The sequence below is a fragment of the Glycine soja genome, chromosome 17, assembly GCF_004193775.1.
Source record: "Glycine soja cultivar W05 chromosome 17, ASM419377v2, whole genome shotgun sequence".
Classification (NCBI taxonomy): domain Eukaryota; kingdom Viridiplantae; phylum Streptophyta; class Magnoliopsida; order Fabales; family Fabaceae; genus Glycine; species Glycine soja.
In genome coordinates, this window is record NC_041018.1 from 38,503,049 (window position 1) to 38,524,683 (window position 21,635).

The following is a 21,635-nucleotide window of genomic DNA, read 5'->3' on the forward strand; positions in this document are numbered from 1 at the left end:
ACTTCTAAGAATAAATATTCGAATCTCATCAATTTCATAAGTACTATATCAAATTTCATCAATCAAATCATTTTTTTAGAAATACAATACATCTAAGTCATTCAAGTAAAATAATCTATTCCTTGATAAAAAATAAATAAAAAATGTGAATGATGATTGGATTGATGATAAAATAGAATCATAGGTTTTAACGAATAATAGTCACAAATCATAAATGAAATTAATTTATGATCCCCCTAAGATTAAAGCCTGAGAAAAACAGGTGCTCTTTGACCTGGAAAAAATAAAAGAGATACAATTAACATTTCAGATTTTATAGTATTTAAGCACTTCATTTTCTAATATATTCGTTTTCTTATATGCTAGCATTAATCTAATTAGATTTTCTTTGATTTATATTTTTTATTTTCTCATTCCACGATAAATATGTAAGATTATAATAGAGAAAAATATCTAACGCTTAATTAATATCATAAAAAGATGACCACAAAAAAAAATCTTGCCAAAACGTTAAAAAAGAAACAAGACAGAAGGAGTAAGGGAGGAAGATTGGTAAGAGGATAGGAGTATATAAAACATAGAATCCTCCACTCAATTCTTTTATATTTTCCGTATTCAATTTATTTCGAACATTGAAATGAAACTAAAGTTGATGTGGTTATGAAATATGAGTTTGATTCGAAGACACAAGAGTTGTTGTGAGTTAATTTAAAGTGAGGTTTTGCGCACTTTCCTTGTTCCCGGGACAGGACGAGAGTGTTACATAAAGCGTTAGCCTCACTCATCACTGCGACTCCAATGGAGCCTCCCACATCCTACATTTCCACCGATGAACTTCGCAAGCATAACACGCGCCACGACGCCTGGATCTCCATCCACGGCAAGATCTACGACGTCTCCTCCTGGCTCCACCGCCACCCCGGCGGCCCCCTCCCACTCCTCACCCTCGCCGGCACCGACGCCACCGACGCCTTCCTCGCCTTCCACCCTCCCAACACCGCCTCCCTCCTCCTCCCCGCCTTCTCCACCTCCCACCGTCTTTCCGACCACACCGTCTCCGCCGCCTCCTCCGACTACCGCAAGCTCTTCTCCGACCTCTCCGCGCTCAACCTCTTCAACCGCAAGGGCCACACAACCTCCATCCTCCTCTCCCTTATTCTCACCCTTTTTCCTCTCTCTGTCTGCGGCGTCCTCTTCTCCGACAGCACTTTCGTGCACGTGCTTTCCGCTGCATTGATAGGCTTTCTCTGGATTCAGAGCGGCTGGATAGGCCACGACTCCGGCCATTACAACGTGATGCTCAGCCGCCGCCTCAACCGCGCAATTCAGATTCTCTCCGGCAACATTCTCGCCGGAATCAGCATCGGCTGGTGGAAGTGGAACCACAACGCCCACCACATTGCATGCAACAGCCTCGACTATGACCCCGATCTCCAGCATTTGCCCTTCTTCGTCGTCTCCTCTAGGTTTTTCAATTCCCTCACTTCCAGATTCTACGACAGAAAGTTGAATTTCGATTCCTTTGCTAGGTTTTTGGTTAGTTACCAGCACTGGACTTTTTACCCTGTGATGTGTTTCGCTAGGGTTAATCTGTTTGCGCAGTCTTTTTTCTTGTTGTTGTCTAAGAGGAAGGTGGAGAACAGAGGCAGTGAGCTTTTGGGTTTGCTTGCATTCTGGGTTTGGTACCCTTTGTTGGTTTCCTTCTTGCCCAATTGGTGGGAGAGGCTTTTGTTTGTTTTCGTGAGTTTCTCTGTTACGGGTATTCAGCATGTGCAGTTCTGTTTGAACCATTTTTCTTCTGAGGTGTACCTTGGGCCCCCCAGCGGCGGCGATTGGTTCGAGAAGCAGACTAAGGGGACTCTTGGTGTGGACTGCTCTCCTTGGATGGACTGGTTTCATGGAGGGTTGCAGTTTCAGGTGGAGCACCATCTGTTTCCAAGGCTGCCACGGTGCCATTTGAGGAAGATTGCGCCTTTGGTTAAGGATCTTTGCAAGAAACATAATCTTCCTTATAATTGTGTGTCGTTCTGGAAGGCCAATGTGCTGACGATTCAGACCTTGAGGAATGCTGCTTTGCAGGCCAGAGACGGTTCCAATCCGGTTCCAAAGAATTTGGTTTGGGAGGCTGTTAACACTCATGGATGAATGGGGGACCTGAGTGGAGTTTCGTGTGATTTTGCTGTCATTGATAGTTTGATGGAGGTGTGGTGGTACTTGGTAGGTAGGGACGAAATTTTATGTAGTTACATAGGTGCTTTTGGTGGTGTTCTCCTATCAGAATTGGAGTTTTATATCATTATTACCTTGGATTACCAAGGTAAAACTTCAAATCCTGTTGGAGGAAAAGACCAAACGCATCTAAGAAACTGCATAAGTTTTGTCCGGTAGGTAATCCTTGGTGAGAATAATTGATTTGCAAATTGCTTAGAGGCTTCGGTTACTCATTGTCTTGGTAGCGGGAATGGCTAGTCTCCTTTTGGAAATAGGTAATGCTCAGCACTTCATGCTTGGGAATGTAAGCACGGTTTATTCTCGCTTTGGCCGTTGGCCGTTTGATTTCTTTATAAGCCAAGGGTCTCTATTGTTACATAACCATTTGTGTTATGCCTTTGAATACATTGTCATTTGGAGCAAGAAATGTACTGTATGTTAATTTCAGGTTCAGATTCCTGAATGAATGTCATTCCCTGCTTCTTGTTTAGTTCTCATATCAGTTTAGTATTAACTCTTATCTGTACAGCAGATGGTTGCAAATTAATTGTAGCTTCTATTACGAGATAAAGTTAGTTATTTATAGAAGGTTTTTTTTTCCAATTTATCTTTATGGATAGAGGAAGGGTGACCTGATATTTGCACTTGCAGGTAGGTGTGAGATGCCAAAATGAAACCTTAACTATATTTTCTCATGCAAATTATATACCCTCAAAACTAACTACTTTTGAATAAAAATAACTACTTTTGAATCTCCAACTTAATTCAAATTTGCATTTGTATTGTATTGGAGAATTGGAGATTCTTTTTCTTTTCTTTTTTTTTTCATTTTTCTTAAGCTACTTCACTAAAGGGATGTGTTAATGGAAGAGGTTTAAAAACAGCCAATATTTTATAGCATTGGAATTTTGAACTTGTATTTTGAGGAAAGCAGTGGCGTTTTCATTTAAATCTGGCACATAGATTTTGCAACTTTTCCACAATCTAAGTTCTCTTGAAACGTGCAAACTTTAAAAATCAAAATGCATGGCTTTGTTGCATTTCAAATGAAAATAAAAAAGAGGCTAGCTTTGCACGTACTCATTTACAATCTTTTAAAAATTGGAGCAGGAAATACCAATGAAAAAACTAGGAAACAAACTTGTGCTGAGTCATGGCACTAAGCATGTGGAGTGGGACCTACTGGCTTGTTTGTCTTATATAAGAGATGTGATATAAAATCATTCATGTGTCTTTGCCTAATAACTTGAAGCTTTTGAAATTGTAGGTTCACAATGTTCAGAGCCTTTATGACCAAGTGGTCTAGAGTTCAATTCTTGCTGCTCCCATTATTCTGTCGGAAAGTTAAATTTCAGAACAAGGTAGGTTGACTTGTGCATTATCCATTTTTCTAGCCCAAAGGGCTCTTAAGTGAGGGGGCATTTTAAAGTTGTAATATAAAGCCATCCATGTGTCTTCATCTAACAGATTAAGTTTTGGGGATAAGTTGGTTCATGACATCTGAATACACTTTGCCATGTGTAATAACACTGAAAAATAATGTAACCTATTGTATTAGAAACCCTGTGTCTTTTTGTTAACTTATTATCTGTGGTGTTGTTGTGACTATTTGAAGTCTTTCCTTCTCGTTGCTTTCATGTACATGCCTCTATCATTGTGCTGTAACGTATTATTGATGGTTAAATTTAGCCTTTTCATGGATGGATGGATTGATAGTTAGCTGACTTTTAATGGGTGAGTAGGAGGCCTATTTCCTACATCATTGAAGGACTAACATACTACGATATTTCCATGAAAGTACTATGCTATGGAAATTTCCAATTTACAACCAGATGAGTAAATGAAATTGGTTAAGGGACATTCTTATTGGTTGCAAGACACCAGCATGAACTCAATCAAAATGATTGTCATGGTTACATGTCCATGGTTAAGTACGAGCAGAGATTGGACTTCAATTATTTTTATAGGTTAAGGTATAGTCAAAGAGTGTCAACGATAGTTATACAGAACTAGAGAATGCCCAGGTTCTAGTGACAGAACTAATAACATCTTTTTCTATAGGTTACTGCAATTAATATCTTTCTCCACACTAGAGAAAGACGTATGAATTAGCTACTATGATTTTGTAAACTTGAATGCCAAAGTAAAAATCTTCTCTTTGGGCATATGGATCAAATAGTCATCAAATATGCGAGATTTTTTGAGGGTGATAGGAAAATTAGAACAGTGCATGCCATTTAATTTCTTTATTCTATGGTTCATTGATTTTGATTTGAACTTCGTTGTTGTAATTTGATTTGTATGATCAATGCTTGATTATTCTTGCTAGTGGACTTGTGCCATGGTCAATTATGTTTACTTAAGCTGCATGAGCTTAAATAAACATAATGTGTTGTGCAGGAAGGTAGCATAATGTGTTTACTGGTATCCATGATTTATAGACAAACTAGAGGTTCTGTGATTTTTGTTATCAGCTAGATAGTTGGCTTCTGAGGAATAAGTCTTGTACATTTGTTACTTTAGATTAGTGCCTTGAACTTGAGAAGTTAGCCTTTGTAGTAACTCTACTGCTTACTTAGGGTGAGAATTTGTGCACATTTTTGTACAGCTCTAAAATCTGAAGCCTGAGAGTTGTATAACAGAGTGAATGAATTGTCGATTGTGTTCTTTTGCTGGGCCATCTGCATGTTATGGTGATTTGTCTTGGATAATATTAGCAATTAGCAAGCCTAAGGGCAGAAGCTGCATTCTTGTCCTGTTAGGAAAAGTTGAGTTGGAAAGTTCATCATCTTGTCCTGCAAGTATGGGACAAGAACATTACATTTTTCTTGACGTCAGAGAACCTCATGATTTTGTTGGTGAATGTGACAGGACGTCGTCTCCACTCCCCGGGAACAAATTGTTACCCGTCTCAGCAAGTCATCAAACAAAGGAGCCAACTGTCATGACTAATGACCCATTTAACTGTTAATTGTTTTTTCAGTTAATAGCTAGCTGGGTAGGATTTTTCTTGTTTTGTTACTAGTGAAATAGGGAATCTGAGACTAAGTGTGTAAATACCCTGCTTGAACCTCTCGTTAAACAGATGAGTTAATTCCCTTTTCAATCTGATATTCATTATGGTACCAGCAAAACTCTTCTAAAACAATTCTTGGAAGAGATCTGCTGCGTGATTCTGATCATGAAGAGCAGGCACGAATCTACCTTTATAAGTTGGGGGCAGCTGTGCTCACAAATTTTTTAGGAAAGATTGACAACTGTAGTCTTTAGGAAAGTATATGCGTTAGTTTGCTATGTTTAGCCTGATCCATTTTGGCTTATATTTAGATGATTTACTGACTCACCATTAGGAGGGTCTACTTCAGTTTAGTAGTGTGCCTAAGTTGTTATTATAAATTTTTTATATCTGAGTTTGATTCCTATGATATAAAAAAAAAGTGATTCACTTGCTGGCTTATTAGATGTACTATGTTTTTGTTTGGTCTACGTGACTACATCAAGTCCAGTTAGCTTGGGAGCTAATGAATTGGTTCACAAACTCAATGATAAAAATATTGAAAATTGAAAGAAAAAAAAAACTGAAAGTATGAAAAAATATTAAAAATTGATAAAACTGAAATATAAATTTTCTTATCAAAAATTGATAAAACTGTAATATAAATTTTCTCATTAAAAATTGATAAAACTTTAATATAAATTTTCTTATTAAAAATTGAAATGTCTAATGTAATATTAACAAAAATATAAAAAAAATATACATGAAATAATAAAATAGTAAAATCAGAAAGAAAACTCCATCCACATCTAACATCACTCAAAACATTAAATAAGGCATAGAAAGCTAAACATCTCTAATTTTTTAAATCAAATTATAAATATTCAAATACAAAGAAATAGGTCATACACATTAATGAAACACAAGTATTAAATATTCAAGTATAGTAGTAAATAATCCTCATGATACATTAGATAGTATTGTTGAGTAAATAAAAGCATTAAACTATAAAATAATAAATAATTTTTCAAAAAGAGATAATTGGTCTGCAGATTGACCCATTAACCAGAAAACAGCAAACTAAACCCATTTAAATCACGGAATTAAACGAACTGAACCTAATAAATCTGCATTTAAATAGACCAACATTTTAACTAATCTTAATCTGCTTAGACTTAAAAATAAACGGACTGTGCACACGTCCAAATCTATATACCCAGCCACATACATAAATCCGATCCAAGGAACATCATGGCTAACCATCAATCCACTTTTAAATTGAATAAATTATTTCTTGATTTCTGTGGTTGGAAGTTTGATCCGGAATATTATGAAAATGTTTTGTTTTTCTGAACAATGACAATGAGGTATTGTTTCCCACTTATGTGATGCATAATAACGCAGAAAGTAAAGAGATATAAGCACGCAGAGTAAAACGCAAATAAATTAGTTGGGAGGCAAACTTAAGATTTTAGAAAAGTTAAAGTTGGTATTAAAAAAATTAGAAATTAACATAAAAGTTTTTTCTGATGTGATGAGCTCTCTTGATTTGATTCTTCAATTCAGTAGTCTCTCTCAAGACTTGGGAAGGTGAAATTGGTTTTGATGCCATTTCAAGTTTCAACGTTCGACCACTAATATGATGAGTCTGTTACCACAAAATGTAAAATTATCTTTTGACCTTTAACCAGTATTATTAGAAGTTCGTGCAATATATGGGTTTTTTTTTTTATATTTTGGAACAGGTATACATTTTTTTAAATTTTTATAAAAAAAAATATTAGTCGTTAGTTTGTTAATTTTTATTAGCAAGATATTCAAATCTAAGATTTATCTCTCTTTTCCTTATTTTTTTTACCACCAATCCAATCTTATATATCCAAGAATGTATGTAGTTAATTGTTTAAAATTTTGTATGAAAACCTTTTTTAGTGACATTTAATAAAAAAATATCATATAGTTAAAATTCATCAACTTTTTAATAATTATTTTAAAATATTTATTAAAATAATTTCTAAGTGATTAAATATAATATGAGAAAATTCATTGCCTACAAACATTAATTAAGGAACATTTTATATAATATTTTTTTGGTCATGAGTCAAAAATTGTCTCCCAATTCACTAGGTCAAATACCGTTCGCACAAGAAAATTTGTACACGATAAAAATAGAACAAAAATTTTCATGTTAAATAAATTATTCTTACTCATATAAACAAAGGGTCGGTTTTCATCACTACGTCAATCATTTCTTATATTTTATATAATATTATATAATATATTAGTTGAAATAGGATTATCTTTATTTTTATCCAATCCAAAATTTTGATAAAGTCATTTTTTTATAACTTAAACTTGATTTGATTTAGACCGTATAATATGTGATAAGACTAAGACAACTTGATTTCTTGATATAATATATCTATTTTAATATTATGCATTATTAAATTGTAGGATTGTATAAAAAAATTGTAGGATTAAAAAATTATAAAAACTATAATTAAAGTACAATTTACCATATATATTTCAAGCTAAATAATATTAATAGAAGTAATATATTTTTTTATATAAAATATTATTTTTTAAATTAAATTCTTATTATTAAAACAAAATTGTTCATATTAAAAAAAAACATTTGTTTAACTAGAGCAAGGAGATCCCCATTGGACCCTAACTACAACCGTTCTTCTCCATTTTGGGCCTTAATAGGTGACACAGAACACAACCCATCAAAACAATAAGTATGTTACTATGTCTACTCCATTTTTTTCTAAGTAGACTCCCATTTTTTTTTATTATTACATATACCCTTTATACCCATAACATTGATAAATAATCATTATTTTGGAATGTAAGTTTTAGAAAAATGTTTTATTTTTAATATTCCAAAAAGTTCTTTGCATAATATTATTTTTCTGTTCCAAAAAATACTTTTCAGAATGTTGAAAAATAAAAACGTGTCTTGAAAAGTACTTCTTGAAATAAAAGTTTGCAAAGTACTTTTCATAATGATAAAAAAAATCTTAAAAAAATTCAAGCTGAACACTAGGACCATTAAAAATCCTATATAAAGGGGAAAAAAGTGTACAAAAATGAAGCAATTGAAGTGGAGAGAACATATAATTGATATCAATCATTCAATCTGAATGACTCTAAGAGGCACTTTATTACAATAACTTTGACAAATTTAAGGCCTAGCCATATGTTGTTGCATATATAAGAAATATTAATGGTATTGTGTGAGTGAACATAAATAAAATAAGAAAGAAAAGTAGCTGGGGGCATAAACTTGCTACATTCAATTTTGAAGGATAAAAAGGCCTTAATGTTAGAGCAAGAGATGAATAAAGGAAGACCCAAGCAAGATCGAAGGGGGATCAAGGGAGTAAAAGAGGGGAAAGAAATGTGTTGTTGCTATGGTAGAGGGAGTGTTTTCACATGGTAGTGAGTTGTTGTGTTGGTGAGGTTAATATTTATTTTTGCTATGAGGATGGTGAAAATTGTAAATAACCTTATTTTTAGAATTCTGAATTGTAACATTCTTGTATATGGGTTTAGGTACCCCTTATGCATATAATCAATATATATTTTATTTTGCCAATAAAAAAATGATAGAGGGAGTGTATAAGGGAGAGAAGAAGTTTGAAAAGAAAAGTTATTTCAGTAATTTGAAGTCAAGGGGTTTATAATATTAAAATAACTTACGTACTCTATCAATCAACCGAATTAGATTTTATTGAAATAATACTTAATTTTACTTCTTTATTATTCTCAACTTTTAAGCTTATTAAAATTTCCCGAGTACATCAATGAAAATATCAAAATTAGAACTTTGGGATAAAAGAGTGTGAGAAGAATAAATATGTCATTAGTATACTATTGACGGTGAAAAAAATATTAATGAAAGAATAAATCTAAAAAATATTAATAATATTAGTATTATTATTTTATCAATATATTTATGCAGAAGTATAAACTAGTGTTAATAATATTAGTATTAATGTTGAGGCAATTGAGATCCATGTGATTTTGAACATCTTATTTGCATATTTTAATTACTAAAATTTATATCTATATGATATTTTTTAATAATTAATTTTATTAAAATATTATTTATCTATTAATTGATAATAACTTATAATAATAATAATATTATGTATACTATTAGTTTTAATTTATTGTATAACTTTTTATTTAATAATAGTAAACATATGTGCAACTTAGTCTCTATTTAAGTTACATATATTATAATTTCATACATAAGGCAAAATGAATATGTCTAATATAACCTATTTTATCCAATAAAATTAATCCTAACCAAGTTGAATAAGTCAATTTTTATCCTAGTATAGATATACAAAATAAATGTTTCTTTTTTTAAAAGATGAAAATGTTGGGGATAAATGTGTATGTTCAATATTTAATTTATCATCTTATTAATTTTGATAAATAAATTATTTATTTATTATTTTATTAAATTTTTTATCTAACATGTATTGAACAATTTTAATCTAAATTATTCTTGATTATAATATTTATTAGATAAAGATTAATAATTATTAAATTACATATATAGATGATATACACGTGAATATTATCATCAAACTAACTCAATTGAAATTTTTTAATGATTTATATTATCGTAAACTATCAATAGGAAATTCTTAAGTAGAAATGTAATAGATTTCTTAAATCAAAGATTATTATAATAATTAACAAGTTGTTTATTTTATTTTAATATAGACACACAATGCTTTAGAACACTAATTAAATAGACATTGAATATGATAAATACTTGTAGAATTAATGATTAATCAAAAAATAATTCATTAACTCTTGATAATAAGTTTGAATTTTATGATATAATTAAAACCTTGTTTAGAGCAATTGAATGGAAAAATAAAAAAGTTTCTAAAGTCATTCACTAATTAAATATAATGTATTAACTTACTAGAGTTTGACAATAATATTATACTTTAGAGTTAATCTTAAGTTATAATTGATGGAAGAAAACATTATATTATTAATCTATTGGTTATTGAAGATAAAAGACAATGTTTGTTTCCTGAACGTTAAAAAGTATTGTTAAACATTTGTCTTGATTGGTAATTAATTATGATTATTATTGAACCTATTGGTCATACGAGTGATTCAATCTTTATATAAAAATATTTTATTTGATAAATTAAAATAAAGAATTTATTTAGTCAAATAAATAGTTTAGTTGAATATTATTTTATTTTTTCTAGTATAAAAAAATTAATAATAAATAAAGCAAAGTCATTAGAATGTAGTGAAAACGCGGTGGACTTAGTCATGTCTTTTTCAAGTACCTCAAAATATAATTATTGACAATAGAAACAAGATAATGATCAAATCAATTTTATAAGAGATAATTCAATGAATCTTATTTAAAGAAGTGACTTTTCGTAGAGTTTTCATAAAATGTTGACGCCTCAAGAATTGATATTTGGGTACACAAATTTAAATTTGTCTATTTATTATTATTGTAGTATATTTTTATTACAGATATTTTTTATTGTGCTGTGCATGTTGTGAAAAACCACTTTTTCTTTTCACAATATTTAACTTAAAGAGAAATGTTTATTTTTTAAAAAATCATGTTAACTTGAAGTTTCATAAGAAAAAAAATATCATACATATATAGAAAATATTTTTCTACAAAAACTTTGTTGAGTAAACAAATAAAAGAAAATTCAATTATATTTAGTCTTTAAGAGAATCATTTAAGTTACTCCCACTATTGTGTTTACTTTAAAAAATGTAATTTAAAAATAAGATAAAAAAAATAATACAATCTTAACATCTAAGAGGAAATGTTTTTATTCTAGCAATACTTTTTATTAAAAGTTGACAAAAAAATGAAAAAGTGTTGCAGGTTAATGACCCATCTTATCAACTTGCAAAATAAGGAATTATTTTTCAGAAAAAAAAGTTTTTATTCTATTTTCAAATTTTCTAAAAGGAATCATTTTTTTTCATCAAGCTAGACCCCTGTACTCACAAAGAAATTACCTAGATTTAAAAAACCTTTATGTTTTTATTTTTTTTGTTTCATATTTTAAATTTTAATTTTTTCTAAAAATAATAATTTTAATTTGGGTGACGGTGTTAGTGGTTTCGGGACAAACTAAAAAACCCAAAAAATCTGAGCCAAATTGATTAAATCAATTAATAAAATCACACTTGTTTTTGTTTTGAAAACCTTGAGATTTGAGAACCAAACACGACGCTGCGCCTTGTGTAGTTGCCCAACGCCGCGCCACCAGGTTTTTCCATCAAAAGCTTCTTCTTCTTCTTAGAATGTTTACTTTTATGCTTTTTCTGTGGTATGCTATCTATCAATCTCGTTGTATGCCTTTTCTTTCTGTTTCTGCTTTCTCTTTCCATAGGATATGGTGTTTCTTCAATTGATTCTGCTCTAAGATTCTCTGTCAACAAGTTTCTTTCATTTAGGAACCGATTCATGCCTCTTTAGGCACATGAACACTTTTTTTTTTTTTTTATTTAGGATTTTTTCAATGAAATAAACCTAAGCATATTTTGAGCAGTAGGGTTTTTTTTTTTTTTTTATCCACAGGAGTCTAAGATAGTTTAAGGGGACTTAACTTACGCACCATGTGTTTGCTCAATCAATTGAGTTAGACCTCCTTAACTATAGAGCAGTAGTTCATCTATGCATCTCCACAAAATATGATCATGGTCAAAAGAAGTAACTTCACTGTAAAATATTGATTTCAAAATCATCCTACTAGTGTTAATTGAAAACCTGGTGTACTAAAATTTATTATTTGGATATTTTATTTAAAATCATTCAAAGTTTAGAAAAATTTAGTGAGAATTATCGATTAGCTAAAAATGAAGAATTCGATATTCCAACAAAAAGGATAATTCGGACATTTTATTCTCCCTGAACTCTCACACATCTCCCTCTCGTCTATTGTCCTCTTTTGTTCGGCTCCTGCTAGTTATTCTCAAATCTCAGCTGGTTTCAGTGATTGTTTCTATCAACAACAACAACAACAACAACAACGCCTTATCCCACTAGGTGGGGTCGGCTACATGGATCAACTTCCGCCATAATGTTCTATCAAGTACCATACTTCTATCCAAATCATTCTTAGTGATTGTTTCTATCATTCTTGTGTTAAAAGATTTTTTAATGCTTTTGTCTATGCAATTCTCGTTTCACATGGCTTAACATGGGTTCTATTTTTTTTTTAAGAAAAAATCAATTTTAGATTTGAACCTTGCTGACATTGCTATTTTTTTTTTCCTTCAGTCAAGCTTGCTTTCCATCACTTCAATATGAACTTTACTGTGCTGTTTGATTTTTTTAACTAATTGGTTTGTTCACTTGTCCTACTATTGGAGTCACGTTCACAATATGTTTAATGCAGAGACCAAACATGCAGTCCCCATTTGGGTAGTCTTGATAATATTGATTTGTGACTTGTTCTTCTCACTTATTATTATTTTACTGGTCTAAAAAATGAGGCTTGATAATATTAGTTTGTATCAATGGTCAAGTCTCCCTACAATACATCATGTTGAATGGTAGTTGATGCCTTGTGTTGGGCTGGTTGTTAGGACTTTGGGGATTTAAGTATTTAACCAACTTGCATACTTGCCTACAACCTATTTGATGAAATGCCTGAGCTAATGTGAAGTATAAATCGTTGTTTATCATCTTCTTCTTTTTTTATCTGTTCTGGTTTCTATGGCAAGGAGGTTCCTGATTGGCTGTTAATCTTTTCTTCAGTATTTTTTTTCCATATGTTTTTGTAACTATTTAACTGGTCTCTTCAATGTGATTTATAGAAGGTGATATCTTACCCAATTGTGTTTCTAAAATTTTTGGCATCAAGTAATTTCAAACGTGCAACCATCAATGCAGTTGTCCCACTGATGTAATTTTGTATCCCCCAGATCCTTCTTTACCTCCCACAAACAGCTGTTTCATTTAAAGCCAGCACCAAAGCTTATCATCTGTACTTTACTACTTTGTCACCCTTCTTGAGCCTTTCTTGGTCTCCATGTATCGTAGCACATACCACAGGCTACTAGCTGATGTGTTTTATCCAAAAAATAAAATAAAAATTAGAGCACTAGGAATTTAAATTGCTTTACCTAAACTATGTATTTTAAAATTTCAAGGAATTTAATTGATGCATTTAAATTTCTATACATTTTAAATTTCTTAGAATTTTAAAATTCTCTATCCAAATTCCAAACACAACCATAGTTACTTTTTCCGAACAAGAAATTTTGTAAATGAAACAAATCTTATTACTTTATCTGAATGAGATTTTTTTACAAATGCAGGGTATTCAATTGTTAACAATTGAGTTCCATAGTATTTTAAATTCCTCAGAATTTTCATAAGCATCACCCGTAGAAATATCACAATTTTCTTAAAATCAACTTATAGTCTATCCTTTTACTGTTCTGGGGATTCTTAACCTAATCTATCTGAATTGCCAGAACAGGTGAATATGTCCCAAACTTGATTATGATGCCAACTTAAATCAGTGCTAGTTTTATTGTTTAACACGCTGGTTTGATAAACTTTGTTTTTGAGTTTGACCTGTTCTTTGATTCTATGACCTTACTGTTTGCTTGTCATTGCCACAAAACCCTTACACTGCCTATCTCATCTTTTATTTGTGACACGTTCTTTCTTCAGATAGTTACACTTTTTTCTTCAACTCAAGAGAAGAGCTTCCATGGAGAATGCAGACATCCCTGAGAATGCCAACGAGCGTATGTATTCACTTTTCTTTTGTTTCTGGAATTTCACTTTGCTTTTATAGTTTTATATATACCAATGGATATGATTGTTTTGCTTTTTTATTGTGGCATTTACAGATTGCCCAGGTCCTCAGTCTGAATCTGCTGGAAAATCTGATGCATGTGAAGGGTGCCCGAATCAACAAATTTGTGCCACTGCCCCCAAAGGACCTGACCCTGGTACGCTTCATCTTTATCTTATTCTTTTATGCTTCTTCCCAGAAACCATCAACTTCTTCAAAATGCCATGATTTATCTATATAAGCATGCTCTGGTGCCATAGCTAATGATTCTAGAATTTGGGACTGTTTCTCAGTATGTTGTGACCCTAGCGTGCTTATTTAGTAGACAATGCTAGGAGTATGATTTCTACCCAGCTTATTCTTATCACTGCTTATATGGGTTTGACTAGCTAGGGAAGTGAGCAAATCATTTCCTCCACAGTCAAAATGTTTGCAGCACTGCATTGAAGAGCATTTTGCAACAGCTCTGCATCTAAGAGCTTTCTGCCATAGCTCTTTATATTTTTTTCTGATTTCTGTTTGAATCAAACCTAGGTGTGACTCGGCGTGTTTCATTATTTCTCGAATGTCTCAACAGTATTGGCTTATTCTGCATACCCAAACTAAGAAATAGGGAGTCATACAACAGCACAAATTTATTTAATATACTAGATGAAATCAAGATATTATTTTTCTTTTCCAAGTATTGATCATAAGTTATGAATGGCATATGGCAGAAGGCTGGAGTTCCGCCATATAAACACGCCGTTGCAGCCTATTGCCGCCATAACAGGCCTCCCTCCATAAATGCCTATGGGGTGGAGGGGTTGATAGGGCATGTGCTTTCTTGCTCTTTTTTTTTTTTTTTTTTCTGTAGGTCTCTTAGTCTTAGATTGATAGGGCATTTTAAAATGTCGAGAAATTGAATTGCCTTCATATATAAAATTTTTGGTGACATTGTCTCCTGCATTTGTTTCTGCAGATCTGGTTGCCATTGCAGAAAGAATGGCTACTGTGAAACATAAGATATTGGTCTTGTCAGGAAAGGGAGGAGTTGGCAAGAGCACGTTCTCTGCCCAACTGGCGTTTGCTTTAGCTGCAAGGGATTTTCAGGTGGGTCTTCTTGACGTTGATATTTGTGGTCCAAGCATTCCAAAGATGCTTGGCCTAGAAGGTCAAGAGATACATCAGAGCAACCTTGGTTGGTCCCCTGTCTATGTAGAGTCCAACCTTGGGGTCATGTCAATTGGGTTCATGCTTCCCAATCCAGATGAAGCTGTTATATGGAGAGGCCCACGCAAAAATGCACTTATCAAGCAGTTTCTAAAAGATGTCTACTGGGGAGAACTTGATTTTCTAATTGTTGATGCTCCACCAGGAACCTCAGATGAACACATTTCCATTGTTCAATTCCTTGATGCCACTGGAGTAGATGGTGCAATCATAGTTACTACACCTCAACAAGTCTCTCTTATTGATGTGAGAAAAGAAGTGAATTTTTGCAAGAAAGTTGGCGTGAAAGTTCTCGGGGTTGTAGAGAATATGAGTGGCCTGTGCCAGCCTATCACAGATTTCAAGTTTATGAAGTTGACCGATAATGGCGAGCAGAAAGATGTTACACAGTGGGTTTGGGAATACATGAGAGAAAAAGCACCAGAAATGCTGAATTTGCTTGCTTGCACTGAAGTGTTTGATAGTAGTGGTGGTGGAGCAGTGAAAATGAGCAATGATATGGGGGTACCCTTTCTTGGTAATGTTCCTTTAGATCCACAGCTTTGTAAGGCAGCTGAAGAAGGTTCATCCTGCTTTGCTAAGAAAGATTGTGTTGTTAGTGCTCCAGCACTAAACAAGATTATAGAGCAGTTGATTGAAACTAATGGGTGGTCAATGTTAGTAAGTAATGGAGTGTAGGAGATCTTGCTTTATGATGATCTTTGTAAATCAAAATCTAATTTTATCTATGAACGCTTTGCACAGAATTTTTCTTTAATACTTAAGCCATGTAGGGTTGAGACATTTTGGGACCTGACGTATTGGTATTCTGGGCCTCTATGTTATACGTATTTTGACGACGTAGTTACTGATAAATTTACAGTAAAATAAGTTTCCCAGTTTGTATTGGCAGTCTGAATGCTTATTTCTCTAGATTTTTTAGAGTATATTTCTTTAATACATTGGAGTTTCTAGCCATATGAGCATTTGGCGTTCGTTGAGTTGTATTTTAATCATGCTCTAAAATTTTTACTTGAGAGATCAAAAGGATAATTAAGTTTATTAATTTCGAATGAAATTTATTTTTAATTAAAGTAATTTATATTTGGATGTTTATATCTAGAAATCAAGTTTTAGTGTTTTTTTTTTTTTCAATTTGATGTAAAAGCTACTTTTTAGTTATTTCTAGTCAAACTGAAGTTTTGAGGCTAAGTCATTTTTATCTAAAAATAATCAAACATCTATGTACACGTTTGTGTTACCGTTTATTGGCCTTCAACTTATGCTTACAAAATATCTCTCTTTATTACTCATGCGTGGAACTTTAACTTGCATTGGAATGATCACTATTGCAGTTTCAATTGTAACATAAAAATACACTATTTTTGTAAAATCAAGTTTGACTGCATTCGAAATCAATTCTCACTATCCAGTTAAAAGTATTCATGCAAAAAAATAAAAAAAAAGGAAATAATTTATGAAAAAAAACAAAGGAAGGTGTTTTGAGTGTTTTTCATGTTAGTAGGTAGATGACTAGATGATAAGATGGCATGAGTGTAAATAAGTTAATAATACATGCTAAATTTATGAAAAAAAACTTGAGTTTAATTTTTATAAAAATAACTTTAAAAAGAATAATATATTTTAATATAACTAACTCTCAAACGAGTTGACTCAAAACCAAAATTTCTAGAAATATTTCTAAGATAAAAAAAATTGTCAAATATCCAAACTATGGTGTCTAAACAAATTGAGACGTGTCTTGGGTGAAGCATTATTTTATTTGGGGATTAGAGGTAGGGGTGGTGAATATATGCACAAAATTCTGGTCCATTGCTTTTATTTTATCAACCAAGATAGCCAAAAGCAGTGGATTAGAGGCACAATCTGTGAGCCTGACATACTATAAAAAAAAAAATCTTGGTTTAATGCTTGAGTTGATGGATTAGACCTTATTAAAAAAAAAAATACATAGCAAATTCAATCTCACTTTCAGACAAGTTAAATAACAATGATAATAATAATAATTTCCCTATCTCAATTCTCTAGTCTGGAATCCAGGTCATAAAATCAAGTAAAAAAATATATTATTAATTAAATATACAATTGAATGGTTATACAATATAAATTAGCATATATATTATTGTTAGTTAAATTTGAGTATTTGAGATAGTACTTTATAATATAAATTATTATAAGTTATCACTTGACTTAAATATCATAGTGTAGATCATCACATCACATCAACGCCCTTTTCCATTGCAACAAGTTGTAAGTTGTAACCAAAAGTCCACTTTCTGATTTCCGGTTCCGTTCGTTCCCTCCTAACCACTTCCCATTTTATTCTTCATTTCACTGACACCACACTTTATTTACATCTTCGTATTTCCCTTTCCTCGAAACTTAATTAGAACTCAAAATATAGAAAAATAAGACAACATATTAATTCGTCGTGTTCCTCATCATGTTCCTATTTGAGGTTTCTTCTTGCTCTGTCTTTTTTTCCCTTATTCACTGCTTCCAATATCTTCAATTTCAATTCTTTTATTCTTCTTTTAATTTTCAGGATCTCTGGTCCCTCCCGCGCCTCTTCTCAGGTACGTTACGTTTGCCGTTAATCTTGCAGAATTGAAAATTCTAACCTAAAAAGAGAGAGAGAGAGAGAGAATTGAAGTTCCAATTCAAGTTTTGCAATTCGAAAGCGATTCTAAAGTCTAACGAGTAAAATTCAAACCAGATCATTTCCATGCATGAAAATGCGTTATAATTTATTTCTTATAAAATAAAATCGGAAGTAGTATGTAAAATTAACAACTCTAATTTTACTTTTCTTTATTTCTTATTCAAACAGAGTCGCTTAATTTACAGTCTTTACGCGAATCCTTTACGAGCTCGAGCTGTGACAGAACGGAGTCGGAGCAATGCCGCGACGAGTCGGCGGCGATGGTTCTGAAATTCGTGGCGGTGGCGTCGATTCTGGTCGCCGGATTCGGGGGAGTCTCGATTCCGCTGGTCGGGAAGTCGCGGCGGTTTCTTCGACCGGACGGCGACGTTTTCGCGGCGGCGAAGGCGTTCGCGGCGGGGGTGATTTTAGCGACGGGGTTCGTCCACATGCTGAGGGACTCGTGGGACGCGCTTCGGGAGCCGTGCTTGGGGACGCACTCGCGCGCGTGGGCGAAGTTTCCCTTCACCGGTTTCTTCGCCATGGTGTCAGCGCTCTTTACTCTACTGGTTGACTTTTTAGCGACGGAATATTACGAGCGCAGAGAGGCGCGTGGGCGCGTGGAGCGAGGGAAGGTTGTTGATTATGATGAAGGTTGTGACGAGGCGTTGTTGGAAACGGGAATCGTGGAGGTTAAGGATCTTGGGCGAGGGGGAAGACACTCCCACTCTCACGACGGCGATGATGTGGAAAGTAGTGTTCGACACGTCGTCGTTTCACAGGTAATATAATGTCCCTTGTTTTTACTTACGTTACGTAATCTCTTATTCTTGCTTTTCGTTAAAATGAAATTGAAGAGAAAACAAAACAAATTTTTACTAAAAACATAGTTGAGGTAATAAGTGATAGTGATATGTGTTTTTTAATTAAATGATTTAAGTTTGAATTAGTAAATATAGAATGGATCTTATTGGGAAAAAATACCCTCTTGAAATTCACACATTTATTCTTATATTATTATGTTAGTTCAAATATTTTTTTTTAATTTCTTTTTTTTGTTATATTCTTCGCAACCAAATCGTACCTTAATTTTAATAATTTGTGTGATTTTATGAAAACTGTTGAATAATGATAGGACTCGTTATAATATTTGTTGTAGTTCAGTGTGATTAGGTGATGAAGAGAGAATATGTGAGTTGCGTCAGATTTTCTTATAGATATTTGGAAATTTATCAGCATATTTTTTTTATGAATTATAATTAGCATATATAACTTTTGTGTGTTATAGCATGCCTCATGCCTGCAAATAGAGGGGAGACTTCAAAGTTAAGTGTGCTTATAAAATTGATTTTAAATTAAATTTTGACAAAATTGGTTTTCTAGTGAAATGATTTTATTTTATTTTTGTTGAATACTAGTGAAAGGATTTATATTTTGATTTTGATGTTTTTATCTTAACAGAAAAGTTTGCTATAAAATTAGTGTAAATTTTTTACACAAGGCTAAAGTTACTTTTTATCACTTTTAGTCAAATTAACAATAACTAAAAATCATATTGTTATTCCGGTCAAAAACAAAAATTCATATTGTTATAAAATTAAGTTTAACTCCGATCAAAATCAATTCTCATTTTTCTCAGGATAAAACCAAGCACACTTTAGGTTTGTAAGAAGTGGGCAAGTCAACTAGAATCAATTATCTTTGAGTTGAACTAATTTTGTTTGAAGTTTTGAAAATGGACCCCGTTTTGTATTTGCACTTTATAGCTTCGTTTTACTATTATTTTTAATCTGTTTATACACTTCCCTTATAGTTTATAGTTTGTGCACATATTTTTAGTATAATATTATTATTTTTTACTAAAAAAAGTATAATACTATTTTTTCATACCATACTCTTGACACTTATTTAGTTATCTTACACTTTTCTTTATCTTATCTTGTTCTTTCTCATATCACCCATCGCATGTCATTTTTCTCACTTCCTTCTCAAGGTGCATACATCAAAAGAAATGAAAAATCATTTTTCTTTTCAGTTTAATTTTCATGCACTCTTAGTTTAAAGAATTTTGCAACTGTCAGTTAAACAATAATCACGTATACACGAATTTTAAAATAATTATTACAAGATATAAAAAAATACATTACAAATTTAATAATCTTATCATACATGATAACATATAATTAAATGATAATACAAAAAAAATTAGTTAAATTTGATTTTTTAGTATGATAAATGTTAACAATACACTTTAATTCACTTTTTAAAACACATTATTATTAGCTTAAATTTATTAGAAATTGCTCGTATAGAATTTTGTCAATTTAACTTCTTATTTAACCATACTTGCTTGCAATTTTTTTTAATTTTTAATAAATTTAAACCAATAATAAAGAATATATTTTTAAGGGTGCGTAAAGATTGTTAAAGTGTTGTTGATTACAAACAATATACGCAACAAATTATGCAAATTTCTGATATCCAACTCGTATGTAGGTATTGGAACTTGGGATTGTATCACATTCGATGATAATTGGGTTATCTCTAGGAGTTTCACAAAGTCCCTGTACCATGAAACCCCTAATTGTGGCATTATCCTTCCATCAATTCTTTGAAGGATTTGCACTTGGTGGTTGCATCTCCCAAGCCCAATTCAAGACCTTATCAGCAACAATAATGTCATGTTTTTTTGCACTAACAACGCCACTTGGTGTTGCTATTGGAGCTAGTGTTGCTTCAATTTTTAACCCTTACAGTCCAGTAGCACTCATCACTGAAGGCATCTTGGACGCCTTGTCAGCTGGGATTTTAGTGTATATGGCTTTAGTGGACTTAATAGCTGCAGATTTTCTTAGCAAGAAAATGCGTTGTAACTTTAGGTTTCAGATAATATGTTACTGTCTGCTTTTCCTTGGGGCTGGATTGATGTCTTCACTTGCAATTTGGGCATGATACTTTCCTATGTTGCTGTAAATTATTTTTCAATTAATGTTGATATATAGGTTTATTGTTTTTAACGTTGTGATCATGTTCCTTTCTGTAACCACTAGTAATTAACTCAAGAAAAATATAGAGGATACTCAAGATAGATTGCTAAAAGGGGTGTGCTGTCAATTAAAGCATCTGCTCTCATTATATACTGTGTGAGTTGTTCTAACTTGTAAATTCTCTTGTATCTATTTTTTATTCTTATCAATAAAAAAATAATACAAAGTGAGGTCCCTCTCTAAATAAAATATTATGGTATAAGTCCACTTACCCTCACTAGTTAGTTAATAGAATGTTGTTCGCTCCAGGTTAGCATCATCTTCATATCACCAAAGTCCACATAGGTTGCAAAATAAATGTGAATGTAGGAACACTGACATTCAGAAATGCAACTGGTGATTGAGGTGGTTGTTCATTATTGGAATGAGCTGTATGTTGATGTTATTGCATGAATTTGCAATTGGTGTGGTTACTTTGGGACTGGCTCGTGGCACCAGCATATTTGATTAGCTAGTTTTTGCAGTGCAAGTGCACATTACCAAAGTTTCTAATTTATCGGTGGATCGGCATGTTTTAAATTCATGTGTCTAATTTAATTTGGAATGATTTGAATGAATTATTTTCTGAAGAACCTAGGTGTTGTAGTAGTATGGGAGAGAAAGGCACGTGTTTTGTGCATTTCACTTGCTAAAGTTCATGCATTTTTCTCTCTCCCACCGCACCATCCTGCTGCTACTGCAGAACGTTTTTGTTC

The 21,635-nt window shown here is 32.4% G+C and overlaps 3 protein-coding genes across 5 annotated transcripts; all 3 read left to right on the forward strand.

Annotated features, from left to right (window-relative positions):
• The first annotated feature begins 557 nt into the window (after nt 1-557).
• Nucleotides 558-2,799, forward strand: LOC114393364 (delta(8)-fatty-acid desaturase 2-like). The gene has a single exon (XM_028354670.1). It carries the CDS (start codon nt 799-801, stop codon nt 2,143-2,145), a length of 1,347 nt encoding a protein of 448 aa, XP_028210471.1. The 5' UTR covers nt 558-798; the 3' UTR covers nt 2,146-2,799.
• An 8,548-nt stretch (nt 2,800-11,347) lies between these two features.
• LOC114393766 (cytosolic Fe-S cluster assembly factor NBP35-like) lies at nt 11,348-16,209 on the forward strand. Of its 2 annotated transcripts, none has more exons than XM_028355202.1 (4): nt 11,348-11,496; nt 13,914-13,990; nt 14,096-14,197; nt 15,002-16,209. In XM_028355202.1, exons 2-4 carry the CDS (start codon nt 13,954-13,956, stop codon nt 15,928-15,930), a joined length of 1,068 nt encoding a protein of 355 aa, XP_028211003.1. In that variant the 5' UTR covers nt 11,348-11,496; nt 13,914-13,953; the 3' UTR covers nt 15,931-16,209. The 2 variants fall into 2 exon arrangements, with proteins under 2 accessions (XP_028211003.1, XP_028211004.1); XM_028355203.1 differs by lacking the exon at nt 11,348-11,496 and adding an exon at nt 12,298-12,321.
• Nucleotides 16,210-17,486: 1,277 nt separating this feature from the next.
• LOC114391448 (zinc transporter 4, chloroplastic-like) lies at nt 17,487-20,977 on the forward strand. 2 transcript variants are annotated; one of them, XM_028352464.1, is made up of 4 exons: nt 17,489-17,710; nt 17,798-17,828; nt 18,083-18,675; nt 20,390-20,977. In XM_028352464.1, exons 1-4 carry the CDS (start codon nt 17,696-17,698, stop codon nt 20,843-20,845), a joined length of 1,095 nt encoding a protein of 364 aa, XP_028208265.1. In that variant the 5' UTR covers nt 17,489-17,695; the 3' UTR covers nt 20,846-20,977. The 2 variants fall into 2 exon arrangements, with proteins under 2 accessions (XP_028208264.1, XP_028208265.1); XM_028352463.1 differs by having other exon boundaries at nt 17,487-17,828.
• The last annotated feature ends 658 nt before the right edge of the window (nt 20,978-21,635 follow it).

Bases quoted from the DNA above. Each gene is read 5' to 3' on its own strand.
- LOC114393766 (XM_028355202.1), top strand. From the start codon at position 13,954: ATGGAGAATGCAGACATCCCTGAGAATGCCAACGAGC. The intron at 13,991-14,095 runs GTATGTATTCAC...TGGCATTTACAG, and splicing joins CCCTGAGAATGCCAACGAGC to ATTGCCCAGGTCCTCAGTCT. The intron at 14,198-15,001 runs GTACGCTTCATC...TTGTTTCTGCAG, and splicing joins CCCCAAAGGACCTGACCCTG to ATCTGGTTGCCATTGCAGAA.
- LOC114393364 (XM_028354670.1), top strand. From the start codon at position 799: ATGGAGCCTCCCACATCCTACATTTCCACCGATGAACTTCGCAAGCAT.
- LOC114391448 (XM_028352463.1), top strand. From the start codon at position 17,696: ATGTTCCTATTTGAGGTTTCTTCTTGCTCTGTCTTTTTTTCCCTTATT. The intron at 17,829-18,082 runs GTACGTTACGTT...TTATTCAAACAG, and splicing joins CCTCCCGCGCCTCTTCTCAG to AGTCGCTTAATTTACAGTCT. The intron at 18,676-20,389 runs GTAATATAATGT...ACTCGTATGTAG, and splicing joins GACACGTCGTCGTTTCACAG to GTATTGGAACTTGGGATTGT.